This window comes from Parambassis ranga, chromosome 22 (assembly GCF_900634625.1).
Source record: "Parambassis ranga chromosome 22, fParRan2.1, whole genome shotgun sequence".
In the NCBI taxonomy this organism is placed as follows: Eukaryota; Metazoa; Chordata; class Actinopteri; family Ambassidae; genus Parambassis; species Parambassis ranga.
Window position 1 is genome coordinate 5657677 of NC_041042.1, and position 23896 is coordinate 5681572.

General features: G+C 42.5%; 5 protein-coding genes across 10 annotated transcripts in view; 3 read left to right on the top strand and 2 right to left on the bottom strand.

The window, feature by feature from the left end:
• The window catches only part of asap2a (ArfGAP with SH3 domain, ankyrin repeat and PH domain 2a), a 42256-nt gene extending 38770 nt beyond the window's left edge, over nt 1-3486 (top strand). For all 5 annotated transcript variants that reach the window (XM_028395045.1, XM_028395044.1, XM_028395048.1 and 2 more), the window contains exons 27-28: nt 82-201; nt 1656-3486. In XM_028395045.1, coding sequence (XP_028250846.1) covers nt 82-201; nt 1656-1730 — 195 coding nt within the window. In that variant the 3' untranslated portion in view covers nt 1731-3486. The remainder of the gene's footprint in view (nt 1-81; nt 202-1655) is intronic.
• Nucleotides 3487-3717: 231 nt separating this feature from the next.
• itgb1bp1 (integrin beta 1 binding protein 1) lies at nt 3718-6492 on the bottom strand. Of its 2 annotated transcripts, none has more exons than XM_028395605.1 (7): nt 6179-6492; nt 5480-5594; nt 5326-5404; nt 5115-5245; nt 4922-5014; nt 4661-4810; nt 3718-4550 (listed from the first exon to the last, which is right to left on the bottom strand). In XM_028395605.1, the coding sequence occupies exons 2-7, from the start codon at nt 5552-5554 to the stop codon at nt 4479-4481; spliced, it is 600 nt and encodes a 199-aa protein (XP_028251406.1). In that variant the 5' UTR covers nt 5555-5594; nt 6179-6492; the 3' UTR covers nt 3718-4478. The 2 variants fall into 2 exon arrangements, with proteins under 2 accessions (XP_028251406.1, XP_028251404.1); XM_028395603.1 differs by having other exon boundaries at nt 6169-6490.
• Nucleotides 6493-6585: 93 nt separating this feature from the next.
• Nucleotides 6586-11171, top strand: LOC114428041 (cleavage and polyadenylation specificity factor subunit 3). Its single transcript, XM_028396357.1, has 18 exons — nt 6586-6730; nt 6856-6919; nt 7113-7210; nt 7403-7531; nt 7616-7793; nt 7889-7978; nt 8062-8212; nt 8378-8553; nt 8650-8808; nt 8913-9059; nt 9148-9300; nt 9449-9557; nt 9645-9743; nt 9816-9910; nt 10017-10104; nt 10379-10445; nt 10547-10643; nt 10730-11171. The coding sequence occupies exons 1-18, from the start codon at nt 6660-6662 to the stop codon at nt 10829-10831; spliced, it is 2073 nt and encodes a 690-aa protein (XP_028252158.1). The 5' UTR covers nt 6586-6659; the 3' UTR covers nt 10832-11171.
• Nucleotides 11172-11197: 26 nt separating this feature from the next.
• On the bottom strand, nt 11198-13128 carry LOC114428043 (dnaJ homolog subfamily B member 12-like). The gene has a single exon (XM_028396358.1). The coding sequence runs from the start codon at nt 13106-13108 to the stop codon at nt 12083-12085; it is 1026 nt and encodes a 341-aa protein (XP_028252159.1). The 5' UTR covers nt 13109-13128; the 3' UTR covers nt 11198-12082.
• A 702-nt stretch (nt 13129-13830) lies between these two features.
• LOC114427674 (transmembrane protein 151B) lies at nt 13831-22920 on the top strand. Its single transcript, XM_028395858.1, has 2 exons — nt 13831-14170; nt 21313-22920. The coding sequence occupies exons 1-2, from the start codon at nt 14045-14047 to the stop codon at nt 22918-22920; spliced, it is 1734 nt and encodes a 577-aa protein (XP_028251659.1). The 5' UTR covers nt 13831-14044.
• The last annotated feature ends 976 nt before the right edge of the window (nt 22921-23896 follow it).

Genomic DNA, 23896 nt, shown 5'->3' on the forward strand with positions numbered 1-23896 from the left:
ATCTTCATCTTCTCTCACTGTCCTAGTTCTCAATTTTTAAACTTGAAATAACCAGATTGTCTGCATGATCTCGTCTCACAGAAACAGAGGCCGAAAAGAGTGAAAGCCATCTATAACTGCGTGGCCGACAACCCAGACGAGCTGACATTTTCTGAGGGCGAGGTGATCGTGGTGGATGGAGAGGAGGATCAGGAGTGGTGGGTCAGTATCTCTGGTGTTGCAGACTCTTTTTTTTTTTTTTTTTTTTTTTCAAAATAAAGCACAAAGCTCTCCCAGTCCAAGAAGCTCGCTCTGGTCCTATTTCCACCATGTGGATGTCAGTGAGCTCGGTAACCATGGCGGCTAACAGCAAAAAGCCATGACCTCATTCTGGCCGATACAACCCCTACCCCACCCCACCCCCGTCTTTCCTCCGCCTCTTTTTCCGCCTGCTGTTGCTTCCTCTGTGGAGCCCCTTGTGTGAATGTGGACCAGCTGCAACTTGTTTTCCTCTGAGCCACCCCTGCAGATATGACCGTATTTAGTCAGCCTCTCTCTCTCTTTCTCTTTCTCTGTCCCTGCATGGATCCAAAGTCCCCCACGGTACCCACAGTACTTCATCTCTCTTCTGCATCCAGCAGTAATATCACTCTGTGTGTCTGCGTGTACGAATCACAGCACAACAACTCTTTCAATAAGCAGCACACCTTGATTGGAAGGATGTTTCACTGTGGGTAGAAACTGTTTTTTTTAATGTGTGAATTATATTTAAATGAGGCTGGGCCAACACTTTTCATTGCATTCCTGTTTGAATTTCTTCAGTGGCTTGTCATGTTTCACCTGTGGCCTTGTATGAACAGTGACAGCTGTGAAACATATCCTAGCTTTTTATTTTCAGGTATAGACGACGTTTAAAATGACTTAAACGGAGATAATAAGTACAGTCCTCTTTATCATTCAAGGTAATAAAAGCGGGAAGTCATTTTAAAAATATTTCTGAGATGTTAGTTGTGATGTAGAGAGTTATTACTCCATGTGCTCCGTAGGGATGTGGTGGCGGATCTCCCAGGTAGATTCAGTTTGGTGTCAGAAAACCATGATTTGATTTGTGATGATTTAGTTTACATGTTTGCCAAAGGTGTATTTTGAAAGAAAAGAAAGAAATGATGTCATTAGTGTTGTTGTCGTGTCTGTTGTTTGACTCAAAATGACCTTTGTGCATATTAGGATAGTAACACACATACCCCAAACAGCCACAACATTAAAACCACTGAGAGTTAAATAACATTATTTAGACTGCCTAATCAATTTGAACATGCCTACAGTTGGCAATGGAAGAAGTAGAAGAAGTAGCCTGGTCTAAAGAATCACATTTTGTTTGGGGTCACCATGACCGTGTGTTACAATGTTATTCTAACATGCACCCTTCATAATCTTGTAGTTAAAATAGACAGACTCCAGTCTGAGGATTTGGATGATCAATGTATTTAATCATCACAGGATTGGAAATTGTCGTTATATAATCCCCAGTACAATATGTGTTTAGAGTTGTGTTGTAGTGTTGTATGTGCAAGTGATGTAGTTATTCTTTGAAAAAGAAAAGAGAGAGGGCTAACTGATGTGGGTAAAAAAAAAAAAAAAAAAATAATAATAATATCTATCTTTCTTCTTCACAGCTGGGCCACATCGAAGGCGATCCAGTGAGAAGAGGAGCCTTTCCGGTTACGTTTGTACACTTCATCGCTGACTGAAGGGTCACTCTGGATCTCAGGAAGCAGCGTTTATTTTCCACCCAGCCAACAAATCATCCACCGTCGTCCCGGTGTCGTCATCATCATCATCATCATCATCATCATCATCAACATCATCATCATCTTCACTGGCAACTTGAGTGAGCTTGTTTAAAGCGTCACTGCTGTATCATGACTTTTGCTGCGGCTTGGTGTCTCCGTGGCAACCGTTGGAGACGGCAAGTCTGGGTGTCACCGGGTGACTCGTGGGAATGTATGTGTGTGTGTTTTTTTTTTTTTTTAAGCTTGCTGTTAATGTTCTTGACACAGGCTATAATGTTAAAAAAAAGATGATTGTAGTGTATGACCTCTGGCAATAAATGCACTTTTCTGGTCTTTATCCTCGTTACAACACATTTGAAATAATGAAGGTTGTGTGTACAGTATTCATTTCATCTGTTGCATCAGCTGCATTGTACAGAGAAGTCCCTAAAGAAGTGATAGATGACAGCAGTGTGTTTTAAACCTACTAACAATGGTAAATGTGAACATGCTTACATTCCATGTCTGTGCATGAGCAGTTTTTAAATGTCTGCTTTATACAGTAGCTGCAACCTTCCAGAGCTGTAGTAGTCCTCCTGTGTGGAGGTTTTTTTCTTATGGTGCTAAATCAACCCTGGAATATGCTGGAAAGTGCAAAGTAGCACTTCCCTGTCCTCCTTTCTGAATGACAGACTGAGAGGAGGATGCTGCATGTTGATACACGGTAAAAGCCTCCAACTCATAACAGACTATGGGAGCCCATTTTCTCAGGTGTGTAAAATGGAGTTGTGAATGCTTCTACACACACACTCGTGTCACACACACACACAGTCTGTACCCAGTGGGGAGGTCATATTTAACAGCTTCCTATTCCAGTTCTTCCTCCTTTATGCGTGACACTGACTAAAGCTGCCACAGCCAGTGATTACCTTTATGCTGAGTCTGACATCTCAGGCTGTCTTCGCCTGTCATCTGCCTTATTAGAGAAATAAAGTGTGTGTGTTTGAGCGTGTGTGTCGTCTGCACAATAAGCTGCAAATTTAAGAAAGGAAAAACATGGGAATGTAATGAAAAGAAGGTGTTAGCGCTGACTTTTGTTGCTTCCTCTCACCTTCTGACAAGCTGATACTTTTTTCCCCCCATAAATGAGCTGACTTAAGTCTCCATCTTAGACACTCGTTATATCCTTCCTGCAGCCTAATTCTCATATCAATGCAGCTCCGGGGTCCCTCTTGTGTTTCGAAGGTTTATCTAATGTGTTATGAAATAAATATATAAATATTAACTTCATTTTAGTTGCAGAGCAACTTTGTTTTCTGTTGATATTGTTGATATTTAGGCATCCAAACTGAAACCAGAGCCTTCCATGGATTTGTGAATGACAAGATGAGAAGCATGTGAATCGTACCTTCTCTTCATCATGTTTAATATGAACTCACTGGAAGATTTAATAATCTATTTGTGTAAATAGGTTTGCTTTTGTTTGTTGATATTTAAATGTAAAAAAAGAGCTAAAGAGTTAACCTGGGCAGTAAAATGTCTTTTAATGCACTGTTTTGATGAGCAGTTACAGATACGACCTCAGCTCCACCTGTGTGTGTGTGTGTGTTTGTGCTGTAAATATACTCACGCACACACACACAACTGGTAACACAAACGCCATTCATTCTCATTAACCGTCTGTGGATCACTACATTGACTTAACTTTATTGTGCAAGTAAATGGGAAAATAAAACTGGAATAATAAAATATGAAATAATACATGGTGTTGTTTTCTTTTTTTTAAAGGAGTTGTGCAAAATGAGACAAAAAAATGTTTTACATCATTGTGTTTTTTTTAGCTAATGAATTTTGTATACACAACACAGACTAAAAACTAGCTGATGTATCAAGAGCTCCCTCTGATGGGGAATATCTGTATGCCTGCAGCCTCGGGCTGTACTGAGAAAGACAAGTAAAACACTGCTTTATTGTACCACATCCAATTATTTTATTACCATTACACATTTAACAACCGCACCAAATGTCATTGTTATTATTGTACTGTATGAAGTCAAGTTAGTACCACAACTGTAAACAAATTCTTCCACCCGATTATTTCCTGTTAAAATTGTCACTGTGTCGACAAATTTCACAGATTTAGAATCACTACATTACAAAAACACAACAAACTTTAAGTACCTAGAAAATCACTGGACATTTGCATTAATTAAATTCAACTCAAAGAACTGATAAATCCCATAAATTAAAAGAAACAAAATGTGTGTGTGTGTGTGTGTAGGTGTACCTTCCAGGTAAAAAGTGACTGCTACTGTACCTGTACCAATACCGGTGTAAAAGTCATGAGGAGAACCATCAGTCGAATCTTCATACCACGTGGTTTCTCCCATGAAGGTGTTATATACTATATAGTACCATATTGCTTTATATTAAATATGATTAATAAACATCACAATGTGGAAAGTGGTGCACTGTGTTTCAAAGCTTTTTTTAACAGTAACCATGTCCCTCTTTTTTAAACTTTATTTTATTTTGAAATAAAATCTAAGGAAGGTAACACATAATGAAGTGATGTGCCTTCCACATGATCTCTCGAAATGATGACAACTTTGCATTAAAAAAGGGAAATGGTTACAATCACAGTGCAGCCATGTAACTGTTTTTCTTACAGATTTTTGCATTTGTTTCACTTCTCTCCACCTCGACTCCCATCTGATCCTCCAGTCCTCAGGACTTGTCTGATGTCAGAGCACAGTCAAAAGAAGCTGACAGCACCTTGCAGATGGACTGAGCCTGCTCCTGTTTTGGACACACAAAATGAAAGGGACACAGTGGTATTCAGTAACAGTGTTGATGATCAGGATGTATCTGGGTGTCTTTACAAAAATATTATTTGTAAATTTAAATACCGAGCTGCTGCACTGGTACACCCAGATGCTGCACTCTTCTTGTTTCATGTCTGTGGTTTTCAGAGCCAGGAGGTTCTTCCCTGCACCCAGGCCGTCATCGTAACACAGCATTCGCACTATAAGGTAGAGAGGGTGGCGATGCAGCACATCCTGTCCAAACAATAGAATTAAAAACGCTTGATCACTAACCCCATCACAGAAAGGAAGATAATCCTCCTCCACTAGTGCTTCAGTATTCACTACTACTGCTTTCTCACTCACACACTGGTCCAGTGAGGCCACTTTGACTCCATATTTGGACACTCCCAGAACCATCTCCTCATCTCCAGGCACGAATGGCAGCTTTCCATCTTGCTGTGAAAACATATATTTATGATATCATAAATGATTGCTGTTATATTGATAGCTGTACAGGCTACTTCTAATGTGTGTGTATCTTTCTATAGCTTCCTACCTGAGCAGCATCAATGTAGTTGATGAGGTCCAGAGGTTCCTGGAGGGTCTTGCTCATGTCAAACTGTAACCTTTCAATGGATCCTACATACTTTACCCGGAACTCAGCGCATGTCTCAGACGTGCTGTTTCCTACAGGGAATTAACCAATCAGTAAGAGAAGAGCAAGGAAAAAGTGAGGTTTAGAAGAGCTGAACAACACGCACACCGACCTGAACTCTTGGTGGAGTCTGTATCGAGGCTAGCAACAGTGCTTGATCTGGAAAGTCCTCCCAAACTGGAGTCAACAGACTGTGCAGAGACAGAAAACATCAGACAGCACTGGAAAGATTAAGGTGATAGCACTTTCTGTGTGTGTTATTGTACCTTGCTTTTGGTGCTGATCTCGCTGCTCTGTGAGCTGCTGCTACTGTGGCGCTTTTTGACTTTCCGGAACATCATTCACCATGACGACTGCATCCAGCCCTCCAACCTTGCGTACCTGGACCATCACAGACGTCAGTGTTAAATATCAGCCCATGAATAAATAACACTAAGTTAAGTGCTGAATAAGGGATGCCTTAGAGTCACAGTTGCATACATATACATACATATTATTCAGGATGAAGACTTAACCACCATCACTCTTTATTATTTTTGACAGCTGAAAGCTGCGCAGAAACACCCTTTACTTATATTTTATAATACTTATCGTTGTTGAGGTTTCCATAGTAACCATGTCTAACAACGTCGAATGGGGCTCCAGCTTAGACCAGTTTTTCTACTGCAATAACTTCATTAAGCTCCATTATCTCAGAGTAACATATTAGTGCAGATATTTGTGAATGGACGGTGTATCTTGAAAACGGGAACGGAAGTAAAGCAGCCATAAACAATTAGTACAGTCATACAGCCGACTGTAACAATGCTAACTGAGTGGTTGGCTATAACTCACTCCACCTTAAAAGCCCCCCACCGTATTCAAACTTAGAACCCGAAGTACTTTCGCGTGGGGGAAGCAGTAAATATGAATGTAATAACTTAATATAATATTAGCTAAATAATAAGCATCATACCTGCTTGTACCTTTGCCGCTTGAGAGTACTGTTAGGACGTACTTTTCTTCAAATGCGCTTTCTATTTACAGTTTGACACGACTTCCCTCTTGAGTTCAGCAGCCTACACCCAACCCCACTTAAAGGGGACGTAACGAATCATAGAAGGTTATGCGAAGCACTCAGACAACACTTCTAAAACTGAAAACTGAAGGGACAAGTATATCAATACCATGTAGTCTTAAAGGTAATCTGCTAGTTAATGCTACAATAAGTATACGTAATCTAGTTACATCTGTAGTTCTCCTTCCATATAGCTGTTTCATGCCAAACCAGATGTTCATGTGTCCCGGAACCTTTGTATGCATCCTTGATTCTAGTCGGCAGTATTTTGCATACGCCGCCGGAAGTGTGTCGTTCATACAGGCCCGCCCCCACTGTTCATTCAGCAGGTTTTGACAATGGATATATTTTTTACATTATTTTGATTTTGCCTGCAAATCTAAGAACAAATGGCTACAAAACGCAAAGTAGACATGATTGTTCCTGCTGAAGAGAGCGACCAGCTCCTCATTCGCCCACTGTGAGTTAATTCATTAATAAAGAGAGGATTTACAGGATCTGCGTCTGTGTGTAAACATAACAAGAAATGAATGAGTGTTAGCCTAAATGCTATTATTGTTTTTTATTATTATTATTTTTCGGCAGGGGTGCTGGCCAGGAGGTCGGACGGTCATGTATTATCCTTGAGTTCAAAGGAAGGAAAATTATGGTAAATATGAATTGTGTGATACAGTAATTATAGTGTGCAAGTACACCATGCAGACTCAGAAATTCATTTTTTTATTGAATACATTTGACTAAATATATATATTTAATATAATATAAAATAAAAATTAATAAAAATATTAATGTATGGTGCAGTATGATTATATTCATATTTTTGGTCATATTTATGCTTGCAGTTGGACTGTGGCATTCACCCTGGCTTGGAGGGAATGGATGCACTCCCATACATAGATTTGATTGATCCAGCTGAGATAGACCTGCTGCTCATCAGCCAGTGAGTCCCTGTTATCCTGCCCTCTTATCTTGTGTATACTGCACTGTATACTCTAAATGAATAAATTCCCGGGATACTCCTGGAACACCAAGATATGTTCTTCTGCTTAATCTGTTGGCCTGTTATAGTTATGACATACCTTTTTTTTTTGGAAAAAATGTCATTTAATGATGATGGATGTGTCCCTTTCAGTTTCCACCTGGATCACTGTGGAGCTCTTCCCTGGTTTCTCCAGAAGACCAGCTTTAAAGGGAGGACCTTCATGACCCATGCCACTAAGGCCATCTACCGCTGGCTACTATCTGATTATGTCAAAGTCAGGTAGGAGCAGAGGTCTTTATCTCATTAATAAAAACTGACTTTTGTTGAGTTACGGTGTATTCTACAATCTTACTTTTATTGCAGTAACATCTCTGCAGATGACATGCTGTACACTGAGACTGACCTGGAGGAGAGCATGGACAAAATTGAAACAATCAACTTCCATGAGGTCAAAGAGGTGGCCGGAATCAAGTTCTGGTGCTACCATGCTGGTCATGTGCTGGGAGCGGCCATGTTTATGATCGAAATAGCTGGAGTCAAAGTAATGTTTTTTTTGTTTTTTTTAATTATTATTTTATGTTTCCATAGCAACAAAGCTGACATTTATGTCCATTGTGTGACCCTTTCTTTTCATAGCTGCTGTACACAGGAGACTTCTCACGACAAGAAGACAGGCATTTAATGGCAGCTGAGATTCCAAGTGTCAAACCTGACATCTTAATCATTGTACGACAAAATTAAAAGTGTTCGCATAGAAAAATTTTATTTGTGGTCAACAAATAGCGATGCTATTATTTTTCTCTGTGCAGGAGTCCACCTATGGTACCCACATCCATGAAAAGAGGGAGGAGCGTGAGGCTCGGTTCTGTAACACAGTCCATGACATCGTCAACAGAGAGGGTCGCTGTTTAATCCCTGTGTTTGCTTTGGGACGGGCCCAGGAGCTGCTGCTCATCTTAGGTAAGAGCCATGTTTGATGTGAATAATGCCATTTCACCAAAATTCAGCATCACTGCTAGCTTCAAAACTGCTGTTTATTATCATCACAGTTAGTTATGAAATTTATGTTTGTATTTTAATTCCAGTATGTTTAACTTATGGTGTGTGTTTCATGTCCTTATGTAGATGAGTACTGGCAGAACCACCCAGAACTCCATGACATCCCCATCTATTATGCTTCATCCCTGGCCAAGAAGTGTATGGCAGTGTACCAGACCTATGTTAATGCAATGAATGACAAGATCCGCAAGGCCATAAACATCAATAACCCCTTTGTCTTCAAGCACATCAGCAACCTAAAGGTAGAGAGCGTTATGGATACATACACAGGGAGAGTTACTGTATATCTTTAGCCTTAATTGCAGATTATCTGTAGCTGTGGTGTTTCTTCTTTTCAGAGCATGGATCACTTTGATGACATTGGCCCCAGTGTGGTGATGGCATCTCCAGGTATGATGCAGAGTGGACTTTCCAGAGAGCTCTTCGAGAGCTGGTGCACTGATAAAAGAAACGGAGTCATTATAGCTGGATACTGTGTGGAAGGCACGCTGGCCAAGGTAAGAGCACAACAGGACTGTAAATTGTGGAAAAGTTTGGGATAAAAAAAATGGTGTTATTAGTTGTCTTTACTTAAATTCAAATGGATTCGAATGCTCTGCAGCACATTATGTCTGAGCCAGAGGAGATCACAACCATGTCTGGACAGAAGCTGCAGCTGAAGATGTCAGTGGACTACATCTCTTTTTCTGCGCACACTGACTACCAGCAAACCAGCGAGTTCATCCGGGCCCTCAAACCTCCACACGTGGTAGGGGAGGAGAAAAGAAGTGTGCTTTTCTTTTGATAAATGCTCAGTTCCCTGATTGTTTTAAATTCAACTTGAGATTTATTCTCAGATCCTGGTTCATGGGGAGCAGAATGAGATGGCCCGTCTGAAGGCTGCACTGATCAGGGAGTACGAGGACAACGACCAGGTTCACATTGAAGTCCACAACCCTCGCAACACAGAGGCTGTCACACTGAACTTCAGAGGAGAGAAACTAGCCAAGGTGAGTGCACCAAGTCAAATGGCTACATTCAGAATTTTGAATCTTTTAACTGATTCTGAACAATCATATTAGAAGTCATCTTTACTAGATTGTACCACAAAAAGCTATACTTGAATTAAGTGACTCAACACTTCTCTTTTCTTCTTAGGTGATGGGCTGTCTGGCTGACAAGAAGTGTGCGCAGGGTGCGAGGGTGTCAGGCATACTAGTAAAGAAGAACTTCAACTACCACATCCTCAACCCTTCTGACCTATCCAGTAAGTAACCTTAAATTCCCTCATGTTCTTCCACTTGGAGCACAGGACCACCCGATCATGTAATGACCTGATGTGTCTGTTGTGCAGCGTACACAGAGCTGGCCATGAGCACAGTCAAACAGACCCTGGCCGTCCCCTTCACTGGGCCTTACTCACTGCTTGTCTGCCATCTGAGGAATCTCACCGGTAAGACTCTCAGTCCCTTTACATTTGCCCCGTGAGTCATTCGGTTTGCTCCATGTTGTTTGTCTGTCTCAGGTGATGTGGAAGAGCTGGATGGAACTGAGAAGAACACTTTGAAGATCTTTAAAACCATCACTCTGATCCACGAGGTCGGAATGGTACTGCTAGAGGTGAGAGGTAGCATCCATGTTGTCCTCCCTGCAGCCACTATATTCAGAGCCTCTGAACAATAGGCCATATCACCCATCTAAGCATTGTCTTTATATTCTCTGTCAGTGGGTAGCTAACCCTCTTAATGACATGTACGCTGATGCCATCACTACAGTGGTGCTGGAAGTCCAGTCCAACCCAAAAGCTCAAAAAGGTCAGTGCAATGTTATTTTTTACTGTAATTACAGGAGGATGTTTTACACACATGAGTGCATACTTACATCAAAATACCACAGTAGCAGGAAAAAAGACACCATGAGTATTGCTTGAGAAGTTTTTAGAGCATATTTATTCTTTGTTGCAGACTGTACCTCTGCCCTGAGCACACTAGTTGCAGTTAGAATTTAAAAGATGATTGTAGCCACCTTAAAATCAAATGAGCATTGCTTTCCCATGATGATGGTATAGTTGCAACTTCTTATTAACAGTCATGGAGACCCAGAGTGCCACCATGGACATGGATGTCTTCCAAGCTCGGCTAGAAGTCATGTTGCAGTGAGTGCCACTAGAAGTCTCTTCTAACACGCTTGTAACATTATGGACTATACACTGATTCGCTCAGATTAACTTTTGTCAATGTGTCCTTCTGCTTTTAGGGACATGTTTGGAGTGGAATGTGTGGACTTCAGTGACGGTACAAACATCACTGTGACAGTGGATGGGAAGACAGTTCACGTTTGCTTGGAAACAAGGGTGAGAGGCTTTGAACCTGTGTGAGACACATACAGTAGCAGTACAGTTTATGCTGGGCTATGGGACTGACTTCTTCTCTTCTCCAGTCGGTGTGCTGGGAGGATGAATGCACAGAGGACGACTCCCTGAGAGAGATGGTGGAACTAGCTGTACAGCGGCTCTATGACACCCTGAACCCAGTTATCTGAGAGCATTGAGGCAGAATTTTCACACTTTTCTCCAAGCACTATAGACCGGTCCCTTAACAACTGGAAACTGATTTACTATTTAAAAGAAAGAAATAAGCTATATGTGTGTTTTAATTGATTATAGTGCGTTTTGTGATTTTATGTACGTATGTATTTTATTTAAGTTTATTTAAGTTATTTATATTTGTGCTGAAGGACTTTGAGTTCATTACTAATATGCACTGACATGACAGACCTGTGAATTTCTAAATGCACTAAATGTTCCATCGTTTTAAGTTTTAAAGGACTTATACAGCAGAAACTGGGTTGTCTGATGGTTCTTTTAATGTTTTAACTGAGTGCTGATGGAAATGAGAGACCCAAACATTTATTTCACTGTGCTCTGACCAGCACGGTTCAAACTTCATTTATTTGATAAATGTCTGAACAATATAACCATTGATATTTTTTCAATAAATATCAACAAAGGCACATCTTTCAAGGTAGACTTTGCAGCATTTGCTGGTTCCTGTCTTAATGAATGAATGGCTCCCACCCTCAGCGAACATACATTAGTTACACACACCTACTGCAATGACTGGCTGGGGGCTACAAACAACTGTGCAAAGGTTGCAGCCAAGAAATCTCCTTGTTTATTATTAGTACTAATAATAAAATACAGATTGTAATGTCTCTGCAGGTCAACACCTTCACCAGATTCCAGTGACAAAGCTGAGTGGAAATACTTTTGTATAAATATCTTGTCTTTTAAACCTTTTTAAAAGCCGTCTGAGCACAGCCTTACAGTACATGTAATGCCCCTGTTAAATGGACTTTAAAGACATACTGATTCATTACTTACATTGCTATAAGTGTTTCATAAATAGCAATACATTAAAACACAATCACAACATACTTTACCATTGCATTTCTGTCAGATACATGGCCTCATGAAGGCCAAAGAAGCTGAACTGGAGCACTTAACGGTTGTAAATCAACTACCGGTGAATATGAGTGTGTTAAATGAACATGTTAACAACATTGTGGCACAGTGGGGAGTTATGAAAAACAACCTGTCTCCTATGACAGCTGATATTATTCAATTTCAGCCTTTGTTTTTTTTGTGAACGCATGATGCATCCATTATTACATATTGTTGGTAGGTGTTTTAATGGAGTCACTGTTGTTTACAGTAGCGTGAAAAGAGGATGAAGAGTCAACAGAACCATGTGTTCATCACTACATCCTCCAGCTTCTGCCTCTACATCAACTTCATCGGTGTTTCAAGCTCATCAATAAACTCATGGCTATGACCATCATCAATGCAACTCCAACCTCCAAACCCTTGCCCAGCTTCTTGTCGCTCAGCCCCTCCTGTCGTTTCCTCGTCATCTCCTCTTTGCGGGATCTTAGGTCTCTCTCTCTCTGCAGCTGCTCGCCGTAGTGGTCCTTGAAAAACTTGTCAAAGTCGTAGACGCTTTCTTTGCTGCCTGTTTCCGCCACAGTCCTGCGGCTGTCGGTGTGCTGCCTCCCTGAGCTTCCGGCGGCGGTGTCCTTGGCTGCAGGTCCGGCGGTAGCGGTGAGGTCTGACTGACTCAACAGTCCCCGGTCATATTTCTTCCGCAGTCCCTTGTTGCCCAGCACGGTGTAGGCCTCGCTGATCTCTGAGAAGCTGACAGTGGCCTCGTCGCTGCCTGCGTTTCTGTCCGGGTGGTAAATGAAGGACTGCTTGTAGTATGCGGTTTTAATCTGAGCTTGTGTGGCTGTAGGTGAGACCCCAAGAATATCATAATAGCCTGTTTTGGTTTTGTAGAGAGGCTCAGACCTGGTTCCATTGCCGCTGTAAGCCCTGATGAACAAGTTACGACCACAGGGCCTCTGCAGTCGAGGAAGAGAGCCGCAGAAAGTCCTCAAAAATTTACTATGGCTACGAAATCGAGAAGGCTTTCTTTGATTCATTTGTGCCCGCATCATGATAGAAAGTAAATATTTCTCACGTTCAGAATAATCATTATTTTCAGCAGCATTCCCATTTTCCCGATCAGCTTTGGCACCTAACCCCGGTGTTACCCTTGCCCAACTGTCCTCTGAAACTCCAACAGTGACTCTGTTTTCAGAGTTTTCGGCTCCGTAAAGGCCTCCATTTCGAATATCATCCAGCAAAAGAGCCGCCGACAGAGAAGACGCGTGTACTACTCTCTTCTTGTGTATATTTTGGCTCTCTGGGAGGTAGCGTTTACATATTTTGTGTGCAAAATCGTGCACTCCCCTTCCAAAACACCGACTGACCTCCGCCATGTTTCTGGAGACGAACTCATTTCCGTGTAGCTGAGGAAGCTAACTGCAGCGCCCCTGGTGGTGAGGAGAAGAATTACATGATGCTTAAAAAACGGATGATGCCTTTGTAAACAAAGGATTTATACATATAGCATCCATATTCTGTTTACGAAATTGTAGTAAATGTAAACAATGTCACCCAAGCGGCAACCCGCCAGGCTAAAAAATAAGGCCAATGCGGAAGTGGTTTAAGCTGCAATACAGCCGTCTACCGACAGGGTCTGGCTCTAAAACGCTTTTTGTTTAATGAAATACTTGGTAAAAAAAAATTCCGCTGGTCATTGTGGTGGATTTAAAAAACAAAGAAGTCTAGTATTTTATTCTAAACACCACTAAAGCCTCCATGATATTGTTCCTGTATAACTACTGTAATGTATACTTAAAGCATTATTATTTTATGATTTTAAAAAATATCACAACTTTTATTGTGAAGTTTAGTCGAATGAGACCAACCGGAAGTTCTGTTTTCTCTTTCCGCCGTGTAGACCCCTGTGATTGAAATAATCGGTTCCTACCCTAAACGCAGCATCATCGCGCCTCCACGAGCACAGTAGTGCTGTGTTGCTGTTTTGTAATGACGTGGATTTATTAGGCAATCTACCCTGCCCACTACTGGGCTCTGAACTCAAGCATCGCTGAGCATCATGGTCAACCTCTGCTGTCTTTGCTGCGGTGAACTCCCTCAACCCCGCCCCCCTCCGTCCGGCCAGCCGGGAGCGTCTCGGGACTCCCGCCCCGCACAGCAGCAGCAGCGGCAGCAGCAGCCTGCTGGCTCCGGCCCAGTATTCTGTGGGGCTGAGGAGCACTGCACAGAAAGGGGGAGCGAACGGACCCATAACCACAGCAAACCAAGGGGAGTGAGCTCATAATTCTTCCCTGACATGCTAGAAGAGCAGCATGGTCTCTTCCGATCAGGACTCTGCGGAGGACACGGCGGCCAGCGGTCCCACTGATGCTGAAGGAGAGGAGCAGGAGCAGGAGCAGGTGGAGGACTCACCGGCGGAGAGCGATGTCCCAGAGGAGGTATCTGTAGACGCTGCACTATCCATTATTTATTTACTTTTTAAACCAAAAACACCAAAATGCACACTGAACACACGACACAGCTGACTGAAGGACTTGAACAAAAGTCAAAAAAGTAGTTTATGTACACAAAAAGATGTTTACGTTAAATTGTGTTTCCTTCCATGTAAGCCGGTTTCTTTCAGTGCTGTTCCTTCCACCTGCAGCCAAACAGCATCTCTGCTCTGAAATGTTTAGTTTGGTCATTTTTTATCACTGTGTCAGTGATATGGAAAACTACTGCACTGACAAACAGAAACATTATTCCTCCATAAATTCTGCCTATCTAACAGGTATCATTTTCCCAAAGCTGTGCTTTGGTGTCAGTAAATCCAAGTGTACCTGCTTATGTCTGCATTCATTTCACCACGCCCTCTGTCCTTCCATGGGACACCGACTCTAAAGCAGAAACTTTAACAGACACATTAACACAAACATTTGCCACATATATTGCACCAAACATACACATAACCCCAAGTTTTTAGGGAATATGTGTGAGCACTGTCATTTTTTTATTATTAGTCTTAATATATGTTAAATAAAAAAGCCTAAATGTTATCTGCAAAGTATTGTTTTTGCTACAATAAATATTATATTAAAGGTAGGGTAGGAGATCACCTGCCTCCTTCTCTCTGAGCTCCCCCTGAAGCCACGCCTCCTAATCACACGGACGCGCATTACGTGTTCAAAGAAGACGAGTGTGATTGAGCACCATAGACATATATACACAGGCCTGTTGGATCCTTTTCCAGCTCCTCTCAGCTTCTCTTTCTAGGTAGTTGAGCCTTCATAATGGGGAGGTGATGAAGTAGATGAAGAGCCTGTTGCGCTTGCAGAGGATATTTCAGAGTGGTCCTCTTTTTCATTCAATGCTTGGGCAGAGGGAGAGGACTGTCCAGAGGTTAGAGGTGATGATAAATCAGAGGAGTAAGCGGGTGGTGCTGACGGGTAACGCGTCACGCATTTTGTTGTTTGCCCCAGACGCCAGCCAGAGAGGGATAGAGAGAAGACACGGGTGCATTATCAGTTGCTTTTTATTCACAATTCGACACATTTCTTTCTACAGTTGTTGTCTTTCTCTTTTCTCACACTCAGTCAGTCACACCTTCAGACACACAATTTGATTTCCTTAATGTTTCAATTCATCACCTTTGATTTTCCTTTTTGATTTTAATTCATTCAATTCTCTGATTAATTGGTCCTCCACTCCCTTTAACTGAATTTTACTCAGACTCCCTTTGTCTGGGAAACCTATTTTGTCACTCCATTCTTTCACATACGTCAGACAATCAACACCATATTTTTTACTCATCATATCATCAAAAATGGATGAGGAAGGTCGATCTGTAGCCCCCTTACTATGTCTTGACCCCATATTCCTAGCGCTTGGGTCTTAATTTACCAGACGTCTCTGAGTTAATGTGTAAATATTTCTCTGCCTCTACACTAGCAATCTGTGTAAATATTCAACAGCCTTTACTCTGGTAATCTGTGTAGATATTCACCTTTACACTGGTGAATCTGGTGTGAATATTTGACAGCCTTCACCTGGCAACGTCAGGCGGGCCTACTCATCAACCTTTCTCCCCCCTTCTTGTTTCTTAATCAGTGATCATGTCAGTAAGACCCCTTTACCGTATGTTTGATTAATTTGAGTTTGTTGGATTCCGAGGTGATAGCCGACGACCAGCCTGGAATCTCACTTCTGACACCAAGAACTGTCGTGGCAAAAAAATAAAGATTCTGAAAAGACTCTGACATGATCACTGAAAAGTTACATTTTATTACATGCAATTGCATGGAGGGAAGCACATTAACAGGTTTGACACAGCTCTCAATGGTTCTCCACCGAGCAGGAGGCGGTTACATCTTTCTTAAAAGTGTCCTTCAACTCCTTCAGCTTCCACCGAGCATAATATGAGACAATGTGGACGAGGCGCAGCAACTGTTTCTAAAGCAAAATGCACACAGTGAGTGGCAAGTGGGAGCAAACTGCCTGAGCCGAATCAGATTTTAGGCCCCCTTTTCTTTTTTTCTGGAAAAGGAAGGATCGTCGTTGTTGTTTTTACAGTTGGAAGGTGATGATGGAGCCTGTAGGGTGATAAGGACTACTGGAGTCTGACTTAGCTATTTTCATGCAAGCAACAACAGCATTAAAAGGTGGAACAACCTAGAAACAATCAAATAATGTCTTCAAGAAAATTCTACAAGTCCAGTTGCCTTCTGAAAACGATCTGAGGCAATGTAAAGATGGGGAAAAGACAGTCTATTTGGAACAAAAACATCTCAAACTTGTCTAACCAGCTCAAAGATCTCATTCTGCCGCCTCCAAATCACTGATTAACGCAAACATTTTGGTACGATGAAAAATGGAAACCCTCAATTCAAGCATTCATTGTCAGAGATAATACAACTGTGTTGCTGGGGCAACCTGCTGACCACCATCACATATAACCACACCAGCCACAGTGACAGAGAGAGAGAGAGAGAGAGAGAGAGAGAAATGGAGGAGATAAGAGAGCTGAATAATCCCGGCTCCCTGTCCAAAGTGCTGATGTACCTCAGCACTGAGATTTCCTCCATCAACACAGTTATTTATACTCCAGGCTGCACAGAGCGGAGGGGGAGGAATTATGCAGAGAAAAAAAATCTGCTGTATGAGACACTGGAGCTCAGTGTCGTCCTGCTCCTCTCTGAGAATTCATTCAGGAGCGACTGGAGTTACTGTGAAAAGTTTCTTCTTCTGATCTTGTTCCTGTTACGGGAACAGCCTCCCTCTGAGTCACCTGGATGGATCTGTCAACAGGTGGTCTCACCTCACAAGTCTTCCGTTGCTGCTCTCTCGCCTTGGGAGATTCCTCGGGGGTCCATTTCCACCCCCGCTAACCCAAATAGAGAAACGCGACCCACCTTCAGAAAAAACTAGAGCAGCAGCTTCGCTCCCGGGGGGAGAAATCTCAACGACATGGGATCACAACTTGGTGCAGCCTAACAATGCAGAAATGATGCTGCTGCTGCTGAAACACAGGGACACATTCCTTATGAGGAGGACCGGGGCTCGGCTTCCACACCTTCCTGCTGCAGCCATAATATCACACCTCAAACAGGCCGCATGTCATCCATTCCACTTTCCTGTCAGACAACTTGAACGCTGCTGTAAAATTTAATTAAGTAAGAATATTCAACATCTCTTCATTGTCTTTAATATACAGTGTTGTAATGTTATTTACAGCTAAACACTGTTTACAATATTTTAGCTGATGTCAGCAGTTAAAAATGAAAATAAGAAAATGTTATTTTACAGAAACTAAATTATAAGATGGACAATAACCTTAAAAACAATTAAAGGTACGGCTAGAGACAGATATCATTTTAACATGGGCCGGTATTTCAGGCATGTCAATGCCTAAGATTTCTGCCCATAGCTGGAGTTCAGCCTTTTAACTTTGTGACGTCACATGACTGTTTTTCAGGAGTTGGGCTTGGCCCCTTAGTTCCAGTGAAAGGAACTTTGAATGCTTCAGGATACCAAAGCATTTTGGACAATTCCACACTCCCAACCTTGTGGGAACAGTTTGGAGCGGGTTCCTTCCTCTTCCAACATGGCTGTGCACCAGTGCACAAAGCAAGGTCCATAAAGACATGGATGACATGAGTCTGGTGTGTATGAACTTTCCTGACCTGAACCCGATAGAACACCTTTGGGATGAATTGGAGTGGAGACTGAAAGCCAGGCCTTCTTGACCAACATCAGTGTGTGACCTCACCAATGTGCTTTTGGAAGAATGGTCAGAAATTCCTATAAACACACTCCTCAACTTTGTGGACAGCCTTCCCAGAAGAGTTGAAGCTGTAATAGCTGTAAAAAGGTGGACCGACATCATATTGAACCCTATGGGTTAGGAATGGGATGGCACTTAAGTTCATATGTGACTTAAGGCAGGTGAGCGAATACTTTTGGTAATATAGTGTATATAACTGCACGTCAGACGGTCACATCGAGTATCGTGTATTTACACACAGAGTAAAACAGACAAGGAAAGCTTATTGGATATCTCAGAGAATCAGCTGGATTTGGATAACTTGGGTCATTTCACTCACCAAGCAACAATTTCCCAGATATTCATTTGAAAACAAGACAGATGGTTCTACCTAGAACCCAGAAGAGAGCAGAGAAGATGGTCAAACCGAGGAAGTCTATTGTGCATTAAGAGCCCCCATCCGAGACAATCATGTCACCAGATTGACATGACAACAAATGTGGCAGTTACTGCAAGCTAGATCTGCCATGCGAACATGTTGCGTATGAAAACGTTGCGTAATACTATATATAATAATAATGCTGTGCTAGTGCTGTGTTGCAGGCTAACTAGCCACAGCAGTCATGTAAATCTAGTCACCACGTTAGCCATGACGCTACACCATCTTTGCTTTAAATGCTGTGAATCCTCAGCACATTGTGTTCCTACGTAGACAGTTTGTTATGGATGAACTCCTGTAAAGCTAACCAATAAGCCAGTTGGCACTGAATGTATGAATCTTCAGTGCATTTTGTCTGTTGTTTATGTTGTTTACAGAGCAGTCTCTGCTCCCTACAGATATTTAGCTACCTCACATCACCAGACAACTACCTGCTCTACTTTAGTCTGAACACCAATGATATATAAAATAATATAGAATTAGAATTAAAATCCTGAGCCTGGAGCAGACCCATCAGCTGTCTGACATCTGATCTCCTCACCATGGTCTTCCTGCAGCAGGTGCAGCCAGCTGTTGTTTGATGATGATGATGCTGTGGTGACTGGTGCATCCTCATGCTGACACACACAGGCCTGTGTAGCAGGGAGGCGTCCCACACCTAGAACGGACCTGTTACTTCTTCAGGTTCTAACATGTTTGGTGCTTCTGTTCTTTGTTTGTTGATCATACATGACAAAACATATCTGTTCACTGAAAAACTGTAAGTGTGTGTGTGGTCTGCATAAACATCCAATGTCTTACATTTGTTATTTTAAAATGCTGCACAAATAATGAAAACCAGATATGTTGGCAACCGTTTAATGTATTTGGATTTAAATAAAATACATTACATATATACAATAGAACAAAATCAGTGATCATTATTATCACGTGCTGTCCTCAGGCAGGTGAAGACTGGTCTGGTACAGCATCTGGTCATAAGATCACAGAGCTGTGGAGAGAATATCACAATTACACAATGTACAGTAATTACAGCAAGACATAAAGAGTGCAGCAGTAAACTGAACAATGATACAGCAGCAGGTCTATGACAGAAGACGCTGCTCTGCTCTCCCTCAGCAGAGCTGAGGACGCAGCTACAACAACACAGAGACAACGTAGCATGTTGAGCAGCACTGACGTGACCATGATAATGACCATCGACAAGAACACAGTCTTCGTATCCACATCAAGTTTGTCTGATCATCAGAGAGAAGCTCAGAAAAACCGGTAAATGGAATAAAACCTGCTTTAAAATGCAGAAATCTGCCGATCAGAGCCTGTTAGCGTCATGTTAGCGTCACGTTAACACGCTGACAGCTTACCTGTACGGAAGAACCGTGCCCACCACAGCAGCACTCTGTAGCCGCTTCTGCTCCCTCAGTCGTCGCCAGCGCTGAAAAATCGTGTCGATTACCACTCTTGTCTCACATCTTTCTGCATCACGCTGTTTTCTGGTGGTGGCTTTTCCAAAAACGTTTTTTTTTTTTCTGACTCACTGGTAGCATCTCTGCCATCTTGCGCTGATCCAGGTGTTTAACTTTGCATTCACGCGCATCAAGTGCATGTTCCTCTGGTACGCGCAGAGCAGGAAGAGAGTGACAACCAGCCAATAGTCTGCGCAGGGTCCACCCGAAGGATTGGCTGATGTTTTTAGCGTTTTATAGCTTCCTCAGATTATTAATATTCTTCATTTTAATGTGAAACTGCCTAACTAATCGGTTGCTATTGGATTGTAAAGAGAAGTTACACTAATTTAACAAAAAAGTGCATCAGAATGAAATCTCCTACCCTACCTTTAAATATAGATGTTAGGTGTTTGCTTAAGAAAGCAGTTTGCTGTATAATGTGCAGTCACGAGGCTCAGACATAGAACTGAATCCTTCTTTGCTCAGTAAAGATTTATGGTAGAAGCGGCAGTGGGTGACATCTCCTCTCCTCCGTGTGTGTGTGTGTGTGCAGTAATGGATGGCTGGTTGTCAGCATAAATCCATTCACTCCATAAATCATCAGAGGTAGTCATCAACATGTCGTGTGGAGGAATGTCACACACACGAAGCAGGCAAAAACATGAAAAGGTGTTCAAGACACGTTGGCATCCAATTCATGACAATAGTTATTTTTTTCTAGTTTTACTTTTAATGTCATTGATGAAAGAGCCCTCAGCCAGTGTCTTTGGACTGCTGGTTGTTATTGCAAATGTGAGCACATTCTCTGTTTGTCCACTCTGAGCTATAACCAGGCAGTGCTCAGCAGATGAGTGTGTGTTGAAGCCGGAATGAGAGGAGCATTTTACTTACGTAAAAGTGACAGGCAATAGAACCATATTCATATTTCCTAATGTGAGGTTGAGATGCTGTCAGGTGGTTTTATTGTTACTGGCATAGTTATTGATGTGAGATTCAATGAATGAAAAAATATAAATTCATACAGATGGGGGTCTCTATTACCTGGTGTGTAGTAATAAACGTTGTCACTAAACCCAATCAATCAAATGCATAGTAACAGTTAACTACCAGATTTAATGGCTCTTTGTTAAACATCCCTTTGCAATTAATGTGACAGCTTTATTCGTGCTTGTACATTTTAAGTGAAATTAATTTAATAAGAGATTGATGTGTGAAAACACCTGTCATATTTATCTGTCAGCTGCTGTGATACACAGCCTCACAGGGACACTACCAGGCTTAATTGAATTCCACCGAGCCTTCTGTAGTTTGATTTATTTTCTGCTTAGCTATGGAAAAGCTCTGCAATTTATAGTGTAGCCACGTTCATTTGCATTCTACTGCAAGTCATGAAATCACAGCCATGTTTAAAGGGGGTTCATTGCTTTAAGTGCCTCTCACTCTTTCTCTCTGCAGCAGCATCCAGTCAAGCAGTCCCTGGGTGCTTGTGTCTGCCGGGAGACCCACTGGCGCTGCCTGCTGCTCTCTCTGCTCATGTACAGCTGCCTGGGCGCCGTGGCCTGGTGTCAGCTGACTCGGGTCACCAAGATCAGCTTCAACTCCGCCATCACCTCCTCATTCACGTCCTCCCTCACCTCATCCCTGCGGGGGGCCTCAGGGATGGGCGTTGGAGGGTACTCCATGATCTACCACGACAGCCCCTGTTCTGATGGCTACATCTACATCCCCCTGGCCTTCCTGTTCATGCTCTACGTGTTGTACATGGTGGAGTGCTGGCACTGCAGAGCCAGGAGTGAGCTGCAGTACAAAGCAGATGTGGACAGCGTGTACGAGCGGGTGCTTCGGATGCGCCACGCCCAGCCTTGCATATGGTGGAAGGCCATCAGCTATCATTTTGTCCGACGGACACGCCAGGTGACTCGATACCGTAATGGGGACACCTACACCACCACGCAGGTGTACCATGAGCGAGTCAACACCCATGTGGCTGAGGGCGAGTTTGACTTCAGCCACTGTGGGATGAAAGACGTATCACGGGACCTCAGAGGCTTGGAAGGACATTCAGCAACTCGCCTGCGTTTCACCAAGTGTTTCAGCTTCACCGAGGCTGGCCCAGAAAATGATTACCTCAACCAGAGAGCCAGGTTCTTCTCTGAAGTTGAAGGTTTGGATGATTACATGGAGGCCCGGGAGGGGATGCAGCTGAAGAATGTGGACTTCAGAGACAGCCTGATAGCCTATGTAGACCCAGACAGGATGCCTTGGTACAGCTCTCAGGTTGCCTTCTGGCTGGCAGCTCTGCTAATGCTTTCCTGGCCACTCAGAGTGCTCATAGAGTACCGCACTGCTTATGTGCACTATCGCATAGAGAAGCTGTTCGGGTTGGAGTACACCCACAGCAGCCCCTCTCCTCTAGATGAAAACAGGCCTGTGGGTAACATTGGCTGTGTCATTCCCAGAGTGGACACACTGGACAGCACTGAAATGGAGTGGCACATACGCTGCAACCGCCAGGTGGTCCCGAGCTACTCAGAGGCTATGCTACTAAACCTGAGCACAGGTAACTCACTACAAGACACCTCATCCTCCAACTGCATCCTGCTGGACAGCAGCCAGGCTGCTCAGAGCTACGGAGCTCTCCAAAGCCAGGATGACTGCGAGGAGTGCAGAGAGCCGAACGGGCGAGGAGCTGAGGGAGACAGGAGGAGGACCATCACCAGCTCCAGCTGCTCCTCTATCTTCTCCTGCCGAGGAGCACTCTTCCAGTCCCACATGTCCTCGGACACGTCTCGTTTGTCCCTCTGCCGCATGTACGGCTCCCATCGCACTGTGGCTCTGTGGAGAAGCCGCAGCAGCAACCTTACTGACCCCTGCTGCATGGACGAGCATTGCTGCCGCTCCGACTCCAGCCAGCTGGCACTCAGCGACAGTCCACCAACTTACAGAGACGCACACTTCTTCCCTGTTCTGATTGTGCACCGTACTGAGGGCAGCGAGGACAGGAGGGAAGTGAGGCGTTATTATATACGGAGAGGGTCGACCTGCGTGGAGACTCCTTTATGAAGGACAATAAAGGGTTAAGAAATGTCACTGTAATATGAAAACAAAACAAATTTAAAGAGTCTTTTTACCAGACTGTCTATTTTTAAACAGTGTCATTGCCACAAGCAGTGTCTCTCTCATCATCACACGATCTGATTTCATCACCTACATTTTCCACTGTTGTGTCACAGTGGTGTGTGTATGTGTGAGATGTACCTGAATGGAAAATTGATCCACTAGAGTCATAAGTAAACATGAAATATGGAATGTTGCATGATGTTACTAAATATACAAAAACCAAAGACACAAGTATTTTAGTTTTGTATTATTATTTTACATTTTGAATCCTGAAAAAAGAATAAATGGGATATATGTGAACCAGGGAACATAATGTGAATGTTAAAGCAATAAAGATACATCTGAAGAATTTATTGATTATTAAATATTATTGAATATTTAATATAAATCTGTCATTTTTGCAGGCCTATGTGTTTTTCTAAAGCTGCAAACAACGAAGATGACAAAATATTTTATTTATTTATTTATTTTTTAAAAATCAACTGTAACAAGCAAATACAGAACTCAGTAATTCCCGATCGTCACTCAGTGTTGTCAGGACCTCGGAGTAAAGGATGAGACAGAAGAAGCAAACAAGTTAAAGTTTTTCTGCATTCTTGTTGATCTGAGACGACAGTGTCACACACTCTCAGACTCACAGCTCACTGGTACTGCTGCTGTCCTCAACTGCAAGTGCAAGAGAGAGAGAACAGTGCTACAAATACAGCTTCACAGCTATATAGTTTGCTCATCTAAAATGAAAACAAAACAACTAATAAAAACTGTTTTAGGAAGTGAATGTGTAAATTATGCAGAATGCCCTGATTTAGTGTAATATTACTCTCATTTAATATTAATGGTGTATTAACCCTTCAAGGACACTTTAATGTTGCTTTTGTGCTAGTTTATAAGTATGCATTTTTTTGTCATTATGATGTGA